At 42.3% G+C, this 13,214-nt stretch overlaps 1 protein-coding gene across 3 annotated transcripts in view; it reads right to left on the reverse strand.

Annotated features, from left to right (window-relative positions):
* tex2 (testis expressed 2) overlaps positions 1-13,214 on the reverse strand; it is a 142,521-nt gene that overhangs the window by 42,549 nt on the left and 86,758 nt on the right. For all 3 annotated transcript variants that reach the window (XM_060844716.1, XM_060844718.1, XM_060844717.1), the window contains 2 exons: positions 802-1,049; positions 231-377 (listed from right to left, as the gene is read on the reverse strand). In XM_060844716.1, coding sequence (XP_060700699.1) covers positions 231-377; positions 802-1,049 — 395 coding nt within the window. The remainder of the gene's footprint in view (positions 1-230; positions 378-801; positions 1,050-13,214) is intronic.

A 13,214-nucleotide genomic window follows, 5' to 3' on the forward strand; every position in this document is an offset into this window, starting at 1 on the left:
CTTGGGAGCAGCCACTGATTGAAAGCATTCTGAATAACAGGTGTTTTCCAAACATTTGACGCAGACGATATCTATGATCAAAGACTTGGAGAAAGGCACTTTTCCAATTTCTATAACTATGCATCAACAAAATGGAACTAAGTATCTATGTCAAGGAATATTAAATTAACTGCAAGTAAACTTTTACTGATAAACAGTGATTTTATGGGCTGAACATGTTGAGCACATACCCTAATCTTGCTGAGTTTCATCTGGATTTTTCGAGACACCATGTTTGACCAGTATTTTTCACCCAAGAAATCCCAGAAGACTCTTCCAACCAATGCATTGACCCAAGCCACTTGTTGTTCTGAGTTCTCAATTTGACTGTTTGGCAACTGACATGCAAAGAAAATGAACAAGACTATTAAAAGTATATAAAATATTAATACATGATCATGACTTTAACTCCATGTGATGCAGAGCTTGCAAAAAGGAAAACCTCTCCAGAAGTCTGCTGTGAGTCCATTAGTGGAGGCAAGAAGTGACTCTTAATTGGCCACTCAAGTGTGTCGTTTGGCTCCTGGCAGACAGTCGCTACATCATCTCACCCGCAGCTGACAAAATAGTATGACTTGGTAAAACAACAAAATGATATTGGGTAACTATGCCCAGGAGCAACACTGACAGCTTTTATGGAGAATACCTTCAAGCTCAAAAGTTCTGCTCTAAGGCTCTTTTATTTTTTTTTAAACTGTATCACTACGATTCGTGTATTGGAAGAAAAATATCAAAACTCATAACTAACTTGTTTTTTCCTACCTTACTGTTCGCTGTGGGACTACTTTCGGCACTGTGGATAGGACTCACATTGGAACTTGAGGGCTCTTCAGGAATGTACCTTGCCATATAGAAAGTATAGTCCAGAAGCATTTTCTGGCGCACACCAGACATGAGATCTTTCTGTCTTGATTGTGATATGATTTCTTCAACACTTCCTTTACTGCTACTGCGACTATGAGTCAGCATTCCTGAATGGCTATTGTTCCTACTGTGTGATGGCACAAAACCTAAAATAAAGCGCAATTGATTAGTAATGAGAACACTGAAATACCTTAAACACTCTTCACAACAGCTTTACACCTAGTTTTAAACATCAAGTCCAAAATATCAAAGTTTCTAACACACCTGAAGGAGAAGAAAAAGATAACAAACAATCTGTATCCCTTCTTAAATCTATCACTGAAAAGTCCAACAAATTGAATATTCAATTACTCGTTGTAAATGTTACTTCTCATATTAAATTAAACATTTTCTTCCATTAAATAATTATTTGAACTAGTAATAAACAGAAGCGCAGCACAGCAGAGATCCGAGCCAAAATATTAATAGGATAAATCCATTGACAGTAAGAGAATGACAAACTGAGCAATAATATTAATATAAAAGTTCAGGATTAACAATTTTCAAAGGATGTAACTAATAAATTATGAACAAAATTTGACTATTGTAATAATGTCAGTTTCTGTAATTACTGGACAAGTCATAGCCTAGACTGATATCTGGCTTTATTGATTTTTATTTTAATTTAATGAGATAGCCTTTCATTAAAAGCAAGCTAACTCTCCTCAAAAGGTTTATTCTGTGTACTCATAAAACTCTCCCAACACAAACAGGTTCCCATTAGCATTCCAGGAGCACACACATTCATATTAGTGTAAAAAACACATGAACAAAAAAAACTTCAGCAAAGCTCTCAGTTTTATCCCTCTGCGTCTCCACCTTAATGAATTTTGGGCACGACATGATGCTGAACTAGTCTTCCATTGCCTTTGCTTTTGCGCTAATTGCTTTGGACAAGATTCCTTTCCTTCTCCCACAGACCCCTTGCTGCACTTCTAACAGTCCCTCCGCCTGGCTGTTTACTTGCACACGACCGGGTTCATAGAGAAGAGTCGATGTGACAATGGTCAACTCAATTTCTCTGACCCCCTCACCTATTTCAACCTACCTCCCTGTGAAATTACTGCACTTCATGCTCTCAGATCCAACTCTGATTCTGTAATTAAGCCTGCTGACAAAAGGTGGTGACGTTGTTGTCTGGCGTACTGACGTCTACATTGCAGAGGTTGAACGTCAGCTCTCCAATAACCCTCCTATCTCCCCTGGACCATGACCACACTATGGAAAATCAGGCAATCATGTCCACAACAGTCATTATCCACATTTCATCTTGTCAACTGCCCCTACTACTTCAAAGCTCATAGTCTCCCAATGCCGCACAACTCACTTCTAGCTCCTTCCCAAAATACACAGGACTGCCCAAACAGATGCATTGTTTCTGCCTGCTCCTGCCCCACAGAACTCATCTCTTCTGACTTCAATTCAGATTTTTTTGTTCCCTTTGCTTAGTCTTTTCCCACTTACATCTGTGATTCCTCTGATGCTGTACATCAGCTTCAAAATGTCCAGTTTGAAGACTCCAGCTGTCCCCTATTTACCATATATGTGCAATCCCTTTACATGTCTATTCCCATCTGGTCTCAGAGCTCTCTGCTTTTTCCTGGAAGAAAAGATCTGAACCGTGCCCATCCATCACTCTTAACTCCTCTTACTTTCTTCAGGGCAAAGGGGTGCCCATTAGTACCCACATGGACTTCAGTTAGGCCTGTCTCTTCGTGGGGTACATAGGACATGCCTTGTTCTAGTCCTATTTCGGTCCCCAGCCACAACTCTTTCTCAGGTATAGACAATAGACAATAGGTGCAGGAGTAGGCTATTCAGCCCTTCGAGCCTGAACCGCCATTCAATATGATCATGGCTGATCATTCCTAATCAGTATCCGCTCCCTGCCTTATCTCCATAACCCTTGATTCCACTATCTTTGAGAGCTCTATCCAACTCTTTCTTAAATGAATCCAGAGACTGGGCCTCCACTGTCCTCTGGGGCAGAGTATTCCACACAGCCATCACTCTCTGGGTGAAGAAGTTTCTCCTCATCTCTGTCCTAAATGGTCTGCCCCGTATTTTTAAGCTGTGTCCTCTGGTTCGGTACTCACCCACCAGCGGAAACATGTTTCCTGCTGCCAGAGTGTCCAATCCTTTCATAATCTTATACGTCTCAATCAAATCCCCTCTCAGTCTTCTAAACTCAAGGGTATACAAGCCCAGTCACTTCAGTCTTTCGGTGTAAGATAATCCCTCCATTCCAGGAACTGACCTCGTGAACCTACGCTGCACTCCCTCAATAGCCAGAATGTCTTTCCTCAAATTTGGAGACCAGAACTGCACACAGTACTCCAGGTGTGGTCTCACCAGGGCCATGTACAGCTGCAGAAGCACCTCTTTGCTTCTATACTCAATCCCTCTTGTTATGAAGGCCAGCATGCTATTAGCCTTCTTCACTACCTGCTGTACCTGCATGCTTGCCTTCATTGACTGGTGTACAAGAACACCCAGATCTCTCTGTACTGCCCCTTTACCTAAATTAATTCTATTGAGGTAGTAATCTGCCTCCCTGTTCTTGCCACCAAAGTGGATAACCATATATTTATCCACATTAAACTGCATCTCCCATGCATCTGCCCACTCACCTAACTTGTCCAGGTCACCCTGTAATCTCTTAACATCCTCATCACATTTCACCCTGCCACCCAGCTTTGTATCATCAGCAAATTTGCTAATTTATTGCTGATACCATCTTCTATATCATTAATATATATTGTAATATTGTATATTGACGATATCATCGGTGCTGCTTCCATCTTTCATCCAGAATTGAAAAAGCTGATCAATTTCACTTCCAATCTCCAACCCATTCTCACCTTCACCTGGTTCATCTCAGACGTCTCCCTTCCTTTCCTCAAAAGCTGTTTTCATTTCTGAGGATAGGTTGGACACCAATATCCACTACAAACCAAGTGACTCCCACAGTTACCTTGACTATACATTCTCGCACCCCACTCTCTGCAAAAACTCTATTCCATTCTCCCAGTTCCTCAGTCTACATCGCATCGGTTCTGATGATACCAACTTCAAAAGGGGGCCTCTGAAATCTCCACCTTCTTCACTCGAAGTCTTCCCCAGTGAACACAGATCTGAAGTACCAATTCAATTCTTCTGCCATTTCTTTGTTCCCCATAATATATTCCCCTGTTTCTGTCTTCAAGGGCCCAATTTTAGTCTTAACCATTTTTTTGCCTTTCACATACCTAAAAAAAGCTTTTACTATCCTCCTTTATATTTTTGGCCAGTTTACCTTCATACCTCATTTTTTCTCTGCGTATTTCCTTCTTCGTAATCCTTTGTTGTTCTTTAAAAGCTTCCCAGTCCTCCGTTTTCCCACTTACCTTTGCTATGATGTACTTTTTCTCTTTTAACTTTATATGTTTCTTAACTTCCCTCGTCAGCCATGGCCACCCATGCCTCCTCCTAGGATCTTTGTTCTTTTTTGGAATGAACTGATCCTGCATCTTCTGCATTATACACAGAAATATCCGCCATTGTTCCTCCACTGTCATCCCTGCTAAGGTATTGCACCATTGAACTTTGGCCAGCTCCTCCCTCATAGCTCCATATTACCCTTTATTCAACAGAAATATTGTCACTTCCGATTGTACTCTCTCCCTCTCAAATTGCAGATTGAAGCTTATTGTATTATGAGTCAGGGGATGACTACCATGCTTCCAGCATTTCCTTGCTGTTCTTTGTTTAGCCTGCCCTAGTATTGTTGTGTTATCCCAGTTAAACTCATAGTTCATGTTGTCTGTGTGTACAGATACCAGGAAGAGTTGCTAGTATCGCTTAGTTGCCAGTTGGTGTTCATGGATGTGGGTTGCTAGCTGTCTGCCCATTTGTCCTACATACTGCATGGGAACTTGGAAATTACATTCGGCCTGCACAAAGTGAGCATGAGATCCTTTATTCTGATGAGCCACTGTTGGGTGTGGCTGTCGCTTTGTATGCTGTCAAGATCCCTAGTGAACAGAGCAGTCTAGTTGCCAGTTCTGAGATGTTTTTAATGTATAGGAGAGTAGCCAGTGTGTTGGGGCGTGTCTTATCTTCTTGGTGTTGCTTGTCCGCCAGGCATCTGCAGACAAGGCTATGGGGCGATCTATTTTTAGCAAAGACTTTGAATAGGTGTTTTTCTTCCTGTCCTTGCAGTGCCGGGGTGCTGCAGTGTGTAGCTGCTCTTTTCAGCAAGGTCCTAATGCAGCTCTTCTTACAGGCATTGTTGTTGTAGTTTAGGATCTGATCAGGATGTGTGGTCTTTCTGCATACTTTTGTTGTGAATTCACCATTGTGTCCTTGTAACCATTAGATCTAGAAATGGGAGTCAGTTTTGTTTACATCCTCTCTCATAAATCTGATTCTAGTGAAAATGCTGTTTATCTACTGATGCGTGCTCTTGATTTCAGCTCTTCTGATTATCACAAAAATATCTTGAAAAATGTCCATATTACAAAGGAGGAATTGCTGGATGTCTTGAAACGCATAAAAGTGGATAAATGCCAGGACCTGATCAGGTGTACCCGAAAACTCTGTGGGAAGCTGGGGAAGTGATTGCTGGGCCCCTCGCTGAGATATTTGTATCATCAATAGTCACAGGTGAGTTGCCGGAAGACTGGAGGTTGGCTAATGTGGTGTCACTGTTTAAGAAGGTTGGTAAGGACAAGCCAGGGAACTATAGACCAGTGAGCCTGACGTCAGTGGTGGCAAGTTTCTGGAGAGGGAAAGGGATAGTCAACAAGGTTTTATGCCTGGGAAATTCTCTCTCACAAACTTGATTGAGTTTTTTGAAGAAGTAACAAAGAAGATAGAGAAGTAGATGCGATCTATATGGACTTCGGTAAGGCATTCGACAAGGTTTCCCATGGGAAGCAAGGTTAGATCTCACGGAATATAGGAAGAACTCGCATTTGGACAGAGAACAGGCTCAAAAGTAGAAGACAGAGGGTGGTGTTGGAGGGTTGTTTTTCAGACTGGAGGCTTATGACCAGTGGAGGGCCACAAGGATCAGTGCTGGGTCCACTACATATAAAATGATTTGGATGCGAGCATAAGAGGTACAGTTAGAAAGTTTGCTGATGACATCAAAATTGGAGGTGGAGTCGACAGCGGAGAAGGTTACCTCAAATTACAACAGGATCTTGATCAGATGGGCCAATGGGCTGAGGAGTGGCAGATGGAGTTTAATTTAAATAAACTTGAGGTGTTGCATTTTAGAAAAGCAAATCTTAGCAGGACTTATACACTTAATGGTAAGGTCCTAGGGATTGTTGCTGAACAAAGAGACCTTGGAGTGCAGGTTCATAGCTCCTTGAAAGTGAAGTCGCAGGTAGATAGGATAGTGAAGAAAGAGTTTACTATGCCTTCCTTTACTGGTCAGAGTATTGAGTACAGGAGTTGGGAGGTCATGTTGCAGCTGAACAGGACGTTGGTTAGGCTACTGTTGGAACATTACGTGCAATTTTGGTCTCCTTCCTATCAGAAGGATGTTGTGAAACTTGAAAAGGTTCAGAAAAGGGTTGGAGGATTTGAGCTATAGGGAGAGGTTGAATAGGGTAGGGCTGTTTTCACTGGAATGTCAGAGGCTGAGGGGTGACCTTATAGAGCTTTATAAAATCATGAGGGGCATGGATAAGATAAACAGACCAGGTCTTTTCCCTGGGGTGGAAGTGTCCAGAACTAGAGGGCATAGGTTTAAGGTGAGAGGGGAAAGATATAAAAGAGACCCGGGGGCAGCGTTTTCATACAGAAGGTGGTACGTGCATGGAATGAGCTGCCAGAGGAAGTGGTGGAGGCTAGTACAATTGCAACATTTAAAAGGCATCTGGATGGGTATATGAATGGGAAGGGTTTGGAGGGATAAGGGCCAGGTGTGCTGGCAGATGGGACTTGATTGGGTTGGGATATCTGGTTGGCTTGGACGAGTTGGACCGAATGGTCTGTTTCCGTGCTGTACATCTCTATGACTCATCATCCACGTACCTGATCCATAACTTATGTTTGATCTGTGGGAGGGCAGTCTGTTTGAGGCTTTGCATTACCACTTCAGCTATGAGCCTCAAAATGGATGAGCCCCTGGGTGACCCATTGATTTGTTCATATACCTGGTCATAGAGATGTACAACATCGAAACAGACCCTTCGGTCTAACCCGTCCGTGCCGACCAGATATCCCAACCCAATCTAGTCCCACTCAGCCCATATCCCTCCAAACCCTTCCTATTCATATACCCATCCAAATGCCTCTTAAATGTTGCAATTGTACCAGCCTCCACCACATCCTCTGGCAGACGCAGTTCAAGTAGTTTTAATATGCGGTCTATGCAACACATTGACCTAATCGCAATATAAAACTGCTGCAATGGAAAACTGGAACCGGCACCAACCGTAAACAGCCCAAATAGAACCATGTAAATTCAAAGCGGAACAGTACAGCATTGCGTCACAGGAAGCAACACAGCATTGTTGATGTCACCTAGAAAGGAGACGAAACATCTGCCAACAAACGTGACAGCTTAGCAAATAGCCCAACAACGAATCCAATATCTGTTTTTGTTAAAAAAAAGGTTCTAAACATAATGGATAAGTTAATCTTTAAATCCCTTAAGACATGAAATGAACAAAAGTTATTATCAACGCTCCTTAAGGAAATGAAGTAGTCTAGCACCTTTGCTCCTTTCTAATCGTAACCCCGTTCTTGGTGACCCACTATCATTAACGACCAGGTGAGAGGCGGAGGGATTGAGAAATTTGTGATATCGATCATGACTGAATTTGCTATTTCATGAGGTCTGAGGGCATTGGTCACAGTTTATCCACTACCCAGACATAGTACATGCTAATGGATGTTACAGTATGATCTGTATGTACAGTGTAGCTTGTATTACTGTTCAATATTTTATAGTAGAGTTGATTTCTGTTTGCTCAAAATTGTAAAATCCTGTGATTTCATTCTCTAAGTACCTGAAAATTCAAAATTCATCTACTTAAAAATAAGTTACTGGTCACTGGCCAGGGATCATAACAGCCTTCACCATCTTGGCCTCAGTTCTAAAATTCTCTCCCAAAATTTCCCTACTTTCTATAATAGCCTTCTTTAAACCTACATTTTTTGACAAAGCTTCTTGTCACTCCATCTAATCCTTATTCCTTTTGCTCTATATTAAACAGATTACATTGCTGTGACGCCCCTATGGCCACAATGTTTAATTAGTTGTAATTTCTTATAAATCTCCCTAGTACGACATTATTCCCTATGCTAAATTTCAGAGCTTCTCCATCTGAGAACTGGCAAATCTTTCAGCCATGTGATGTGCCTTTGAAAGACAGACAGAGAAGCCAAGAAACTGAAGACATTCCAGCTGAACAACACTGAGCATAAAGGCATAGATGTAAATTCAATTATGATCAATCATGAAAGTTTGGAAATGTTCCAAAAATTAAGTTTTGGGCGGCACGGTGGCACAGTGGTTAGCACTGCTGCCTCACAGCGCCAGAGACCCGGGTTCATTTCCCGACTCAGGCGACTGACTGTGTGGAGTTTGCACGTTCTCCCCGTGTCTGCGTGGGTTTCCTCCGGGTGCTCCGGTTTCCTCCCACAGTCCAAAGATGTGCGGGTCAGGTGAATTGGCCATGCTAAATTGCCCGTAGTATTAGGTAAGGGGTAATGTAGGGGTATGGGTGGGTTTCGCATCGGCGGGTCGGTGTGGACTTGTTGGGCCGAAGGGCCTGTTTCCACACTGTAAGTCTAAGTCTAATAAGTGTGAAGAGCATGAATGCCCAACATTTTCCATAAGTCTGTATTTGCTGAAATCCTGGAGCATGCAGCAGCTGCAAAATCTCTAAATTAAATCTGAAATCAAGATTATTAAAAACTGAATAAACACACAAAAAAGTAATAAAGCTTAATGAATTTGTAAAAAATGACTTTACATTGTGCAAGCACAGTCTATAACAAAAATACAGAGGTTCCTGATGAAGGGCTTGTGCCCAAAACGTCGAATTTCCTGTTCCTTAGATGCTGCCTGACCTGCTGCACTTTAACCAGCAACACATTTTCAGCTCTGGAATACCTGGCTCCATATTATCTCTATCTGGGTTTTGCTGGGGACCCAATGGAACCAGAAGTTTGGGGTGTAAGGCTGCCTGCTTGGCAGCTGCATCCACCTGCCCACTACTTTGGAAACTGTATCAGTTTTCTCAGCATGAGCCGAACATCTTGATAGCTGTCAAACTGGTCAAAAGAGCATGATGTGAACACTGCCCTATGGGGGTTAAAAATCCTCTATGTTCCCACAAGGCTCCAAAACAGTGGGTCACCGTTCACCTCATTTCCTCATGACTGGAAATTCATGGACTAGTTCATACTGTTTGTCTGGATCATGTCAGTGACTCCAGGTATAAAGCATTGCAAAAGCATAAGGTTAAACAAAGGTGATTGAGCTTCTTGATTAGTTTTCAATTATATATTACTTCTGTCAGACAGATAGCCACATATTTCAGCCTTGCAACACAAGCCATTCGTATTCAGGCTACTCCCAGAATTTTGCTGCATTTACATTTGTATCACTCTTGGGCATATTGAGCAAATTAGGCCGATTTGGTTCACGAACATTGCTCTGATTCCCGGGATGGGCCCTGGTTTAGGATGGCACAGGCCACTCACCCCATAATATCGGGTTATGAAGACTGAATGCTTTATTTTCAAAAAAAAGGAAAGGTTTGGAATAACGGGGGTGGGGGGGTGCAGGGGACAATCAGGAGATGTTAGCGGCTCAGCAGGTATCCAGGAACAAAATCTCCATCCTCATCCCTATCCTCAAATAGAGTTGGTATGCCAGACATAGATTCTACTCGTAATCCCAAACCTAAGATCTTAATTTTACAGTATTGTTGCTTTAACCCTGTTTGTATATTCCTCAACCTTAGTGGCCTTACACTGTTTCTCACGTCCCTTTTATTTTTTTCATCTCATGTCCCTTTTTTCTCCATATACCCATTCATAGTCACCTCCCAGCTTTCAGGTGTTTTATATATACTGGCCTTCAAGTGGCCAGTAAGGTACCTTTCCTTTCTTTAGTTAGCAATGAATTAATGCAGCCATGCTTCAAATTGATCATGAGGCAATGAGACAGGTCACTAACAATGTGTAAAGGAATAAAACCAAGCGATCCTGCCATTAATTCTGATTTTGAGATTCAGGGCTAATACAATTGATTATTAAAAATAATAAATAAAATAATCATTATCTGTAATTCATAGGTGGAAACTCAACAAGTGACTAAGGCATTTTAAAAGTCATCAATATAAACTAGAAATTCATTTATTCAGTATTTAAAATGTAAAATATACACAGTTTCCAACTCTCAAATTCACTACAATTACCTGGCTCTAATCCCTTAATTTAAATCCAAGATTAGATTCCTTGAGCGGTCCTGACCAGTCATTGCTCATTTACAATGCTATAAGGTTGTGAAATGACTGCAGCTGCCTTAAAAGATCTTGTCTACTCACATAATAACAACACAACTTCTAAAACACAAATAATGGCCGAATCCAAAGACACAGGTATTAACCAGAGGACATTAGTTTTGTTACATGATTTATCACAACGTAATGTTGAACAAACTTCAATTGTCATTGAGGGAGAGGAATTGATATAAAATAAAGCCACGACTGGCACACCATAATTATCAAAGAAACACAGCATTCTTAAAAGTAAGTGGAAACAAACAAATTTGAAACAGAAATTAAATCTGCTAATATTATTTTTTTGAAAACAATGCTGTTGGTTTGGGATATTTTGGATCTATCTTTACACTTGCAGTTTTACAAAATTTAACTAAATGAAAGAAGGTTCATGCAATTCCTCCACTCAATGAGCAAATGTTAAAGTCAGAAGTGATTTTCCTCAATGTTAGGCTTAGATTATAACTAAAATTGAGCAAACACCTGCTCTCATCCTGGAACAGAATGATTCTGCAGCTGAGTCCCGGGGTGAGTGCGACTGCTTTACTTCCTTTAGTCAATTCTTTCATTAGTACAACACGTTGGGGGTGAGGGGGGTGAAAATGATTGTTGGCAGTAGCATGAAATTATGGGGAATTTGAGAACAAGTTTATACTGATATCAAATGGTGCAGAATAAAAGGAGAAGACCTTTTAAACATTATAATGTTGTCTTCCTCCGTATTAAACTGATTTGAAATTGAATAAGATTGGCTTTCATGTAAGCACAAAAGTGATTAGTTAGAAACTGACAGTAGGGCAGTCATGGCCTGTAAGAAGAACAGGGGTTAATATTTCATTTCATAATCACTGAAGGATCCTTAACCTTAAAAGAAATCATGTTAAATTCCCAAAATGCAAATCAAATCCAAAACAGTCCCGGATCTTGAGCTCCAGGGATCAAAACACAAACATTGAATCACCAAAAAGCAAATGTGCATCCAAACCAAATCTGAAAAGGTTAAAAACTTTCTGCAAGCTGCAGGGAATTAGCGCTAATTCTCTCTTTCTCTCACACACACACACACACACACACACACACACACACACACACACACACACACACACACACACACATTCCAGAAGTCAAAGTTAGAGAGTTCTACCCTCCTATATCTTGGTAAAGCAGCTATGTGCCACAGCTAAGTGTGCAAGAATTGTATACTGGCCAGGTTTCTTTTTTTTTTAACATGACAGAAGTAGCAACCACTCTCTATATTTCATAAACAAGGAACAAACACCAAAACAAACAAGATTCTGGATCAGTGGTGCTGGAAGAGCACAGCAGTTCAGGCAGCATCCGAGAAGCAGCGAAATCGACGTTTCAGGCAAAAGCCCTTCATCAGGAATAAAGACAGTGAGCCTGAAGCGTGGAGAGATAAGCTAGAGGAGGGTGGGGGTGGGGAGAAAGTAGCATTGAGTACAGTGGGTGAGTGGGGGAGGGGATGAAGGTGTTAGGTCAGGGAGGAGAGGGTGGAGTGGATAGGTGGAAAAGAAGATAGGCAGGTAGGACAAGTCATGGGGACAGTGCTGAGCTGAAAGTTTGGAACTAGGGTGAGGTGGGGGAAGGGGAAATGAGGAAACTGTTGAAGTCCACATTGATGCCCTGGGGTTGAAGTGTTCCGAGGCGGAAGATGAGGCATTCTTCCTCCAGGCGTCTGGCGACGAGGGAGCGGCGGTGAAGGAGGCCCAGGACCTCCATGTCCTCGGCAGAGTGAGAGGGGGAGTTGAAATGTTGGGCCACGGGGCGGTGAGGTTGATTGGTGGGGGTGTCCCGGAGATGTTCCCTAAAGCGCTCTGCTTGGAGGCACCCAATCTCCCGAATGTAGAGGAGACCACTTCGGGAGCAACGGATACAATAAATGATATTAGTGGATGTGCAGGTAAAACTTTGATGGATGTGGAAGGCTCCTTTAGGGCCTTGGATAGAGGTGGGGGCACAGGTTTTACAGTTCCTGCAGTGGCAGGGGAAAGTGCCAGTATGGGAGGGTAGGTTGTAGGGGGCGTGGACCTGACCAGGTAGTCACGGAGGGAACGGTCTTTGCGGAAGGCAGAAAGGGGTGGGGAGGGAAATATACCCCTGGTGGTGGGGTCATTTTGGAGGTGGCAGAAATGTCGGTGGATGATTTGGTTTATGCGAAGATTTGTAGGGTGGAAGGTGAGCACCAGGGGCGTTCTGTCCTTGTTACGGTTGGAAGGGTGGGGTCTGAGAGCGGAGGTGCGGGTTGTGGATGAGATGCATGTTTAACCACGTGGGAAGGGAAATTGCGGTCTCTAAAGAAGGAGGCCATCTGGTGTGTTCTGTGGTGGAACTGGTCCTCCTGGGAGCAGATATGGCAGAGGCGGAGGAATTGGGAATATGGGATGGCATTTTTGCAAGAGTTACGATGGGAAGAACAAACAAGACAAAGCAGCAAAGCAAGACAAGGCAAGCCAAACAGATACAACAGAGAAGATAATCTCAACATAAAACTTTCACTAATTAACAATCTGACAACCAAGACTAATGATTCTGCAAAACATTGTCAACATTCTAAAATCCTGCAGTTTCATTATAATAAATCTCAATACTACTTTGTTTTGTTTTTCAGAGAACAATTTAGGAATCAATTTAGACAGTGCCAGTCCAATCGACCAGAATCTCCTGACTCTGTGCTCAGGTCCCTGACCTGTTAGTGGAAGTCCCTGACTCTGTAAATGTCCTCGACCTTCTCTCTCTTTT

This window comes from Hemiscyllium ocellatum, chromosome 25 (assembly GCF_020745735.1).
Source record: "Hemiscyllium ocellatum isolate sHemOce1 chromosome 25, sHemOce1.pat.X.cur, whole genome shotgun sequence".
Taxonomy (NCBI): domain Eukaryota; kingdom Metazoa; phylum Chordata; class Chondrichthyes; order Orectolobiformes; family Hemiscylliidae; genus Hemiscyllium; species Hemiscyllium ocellatum.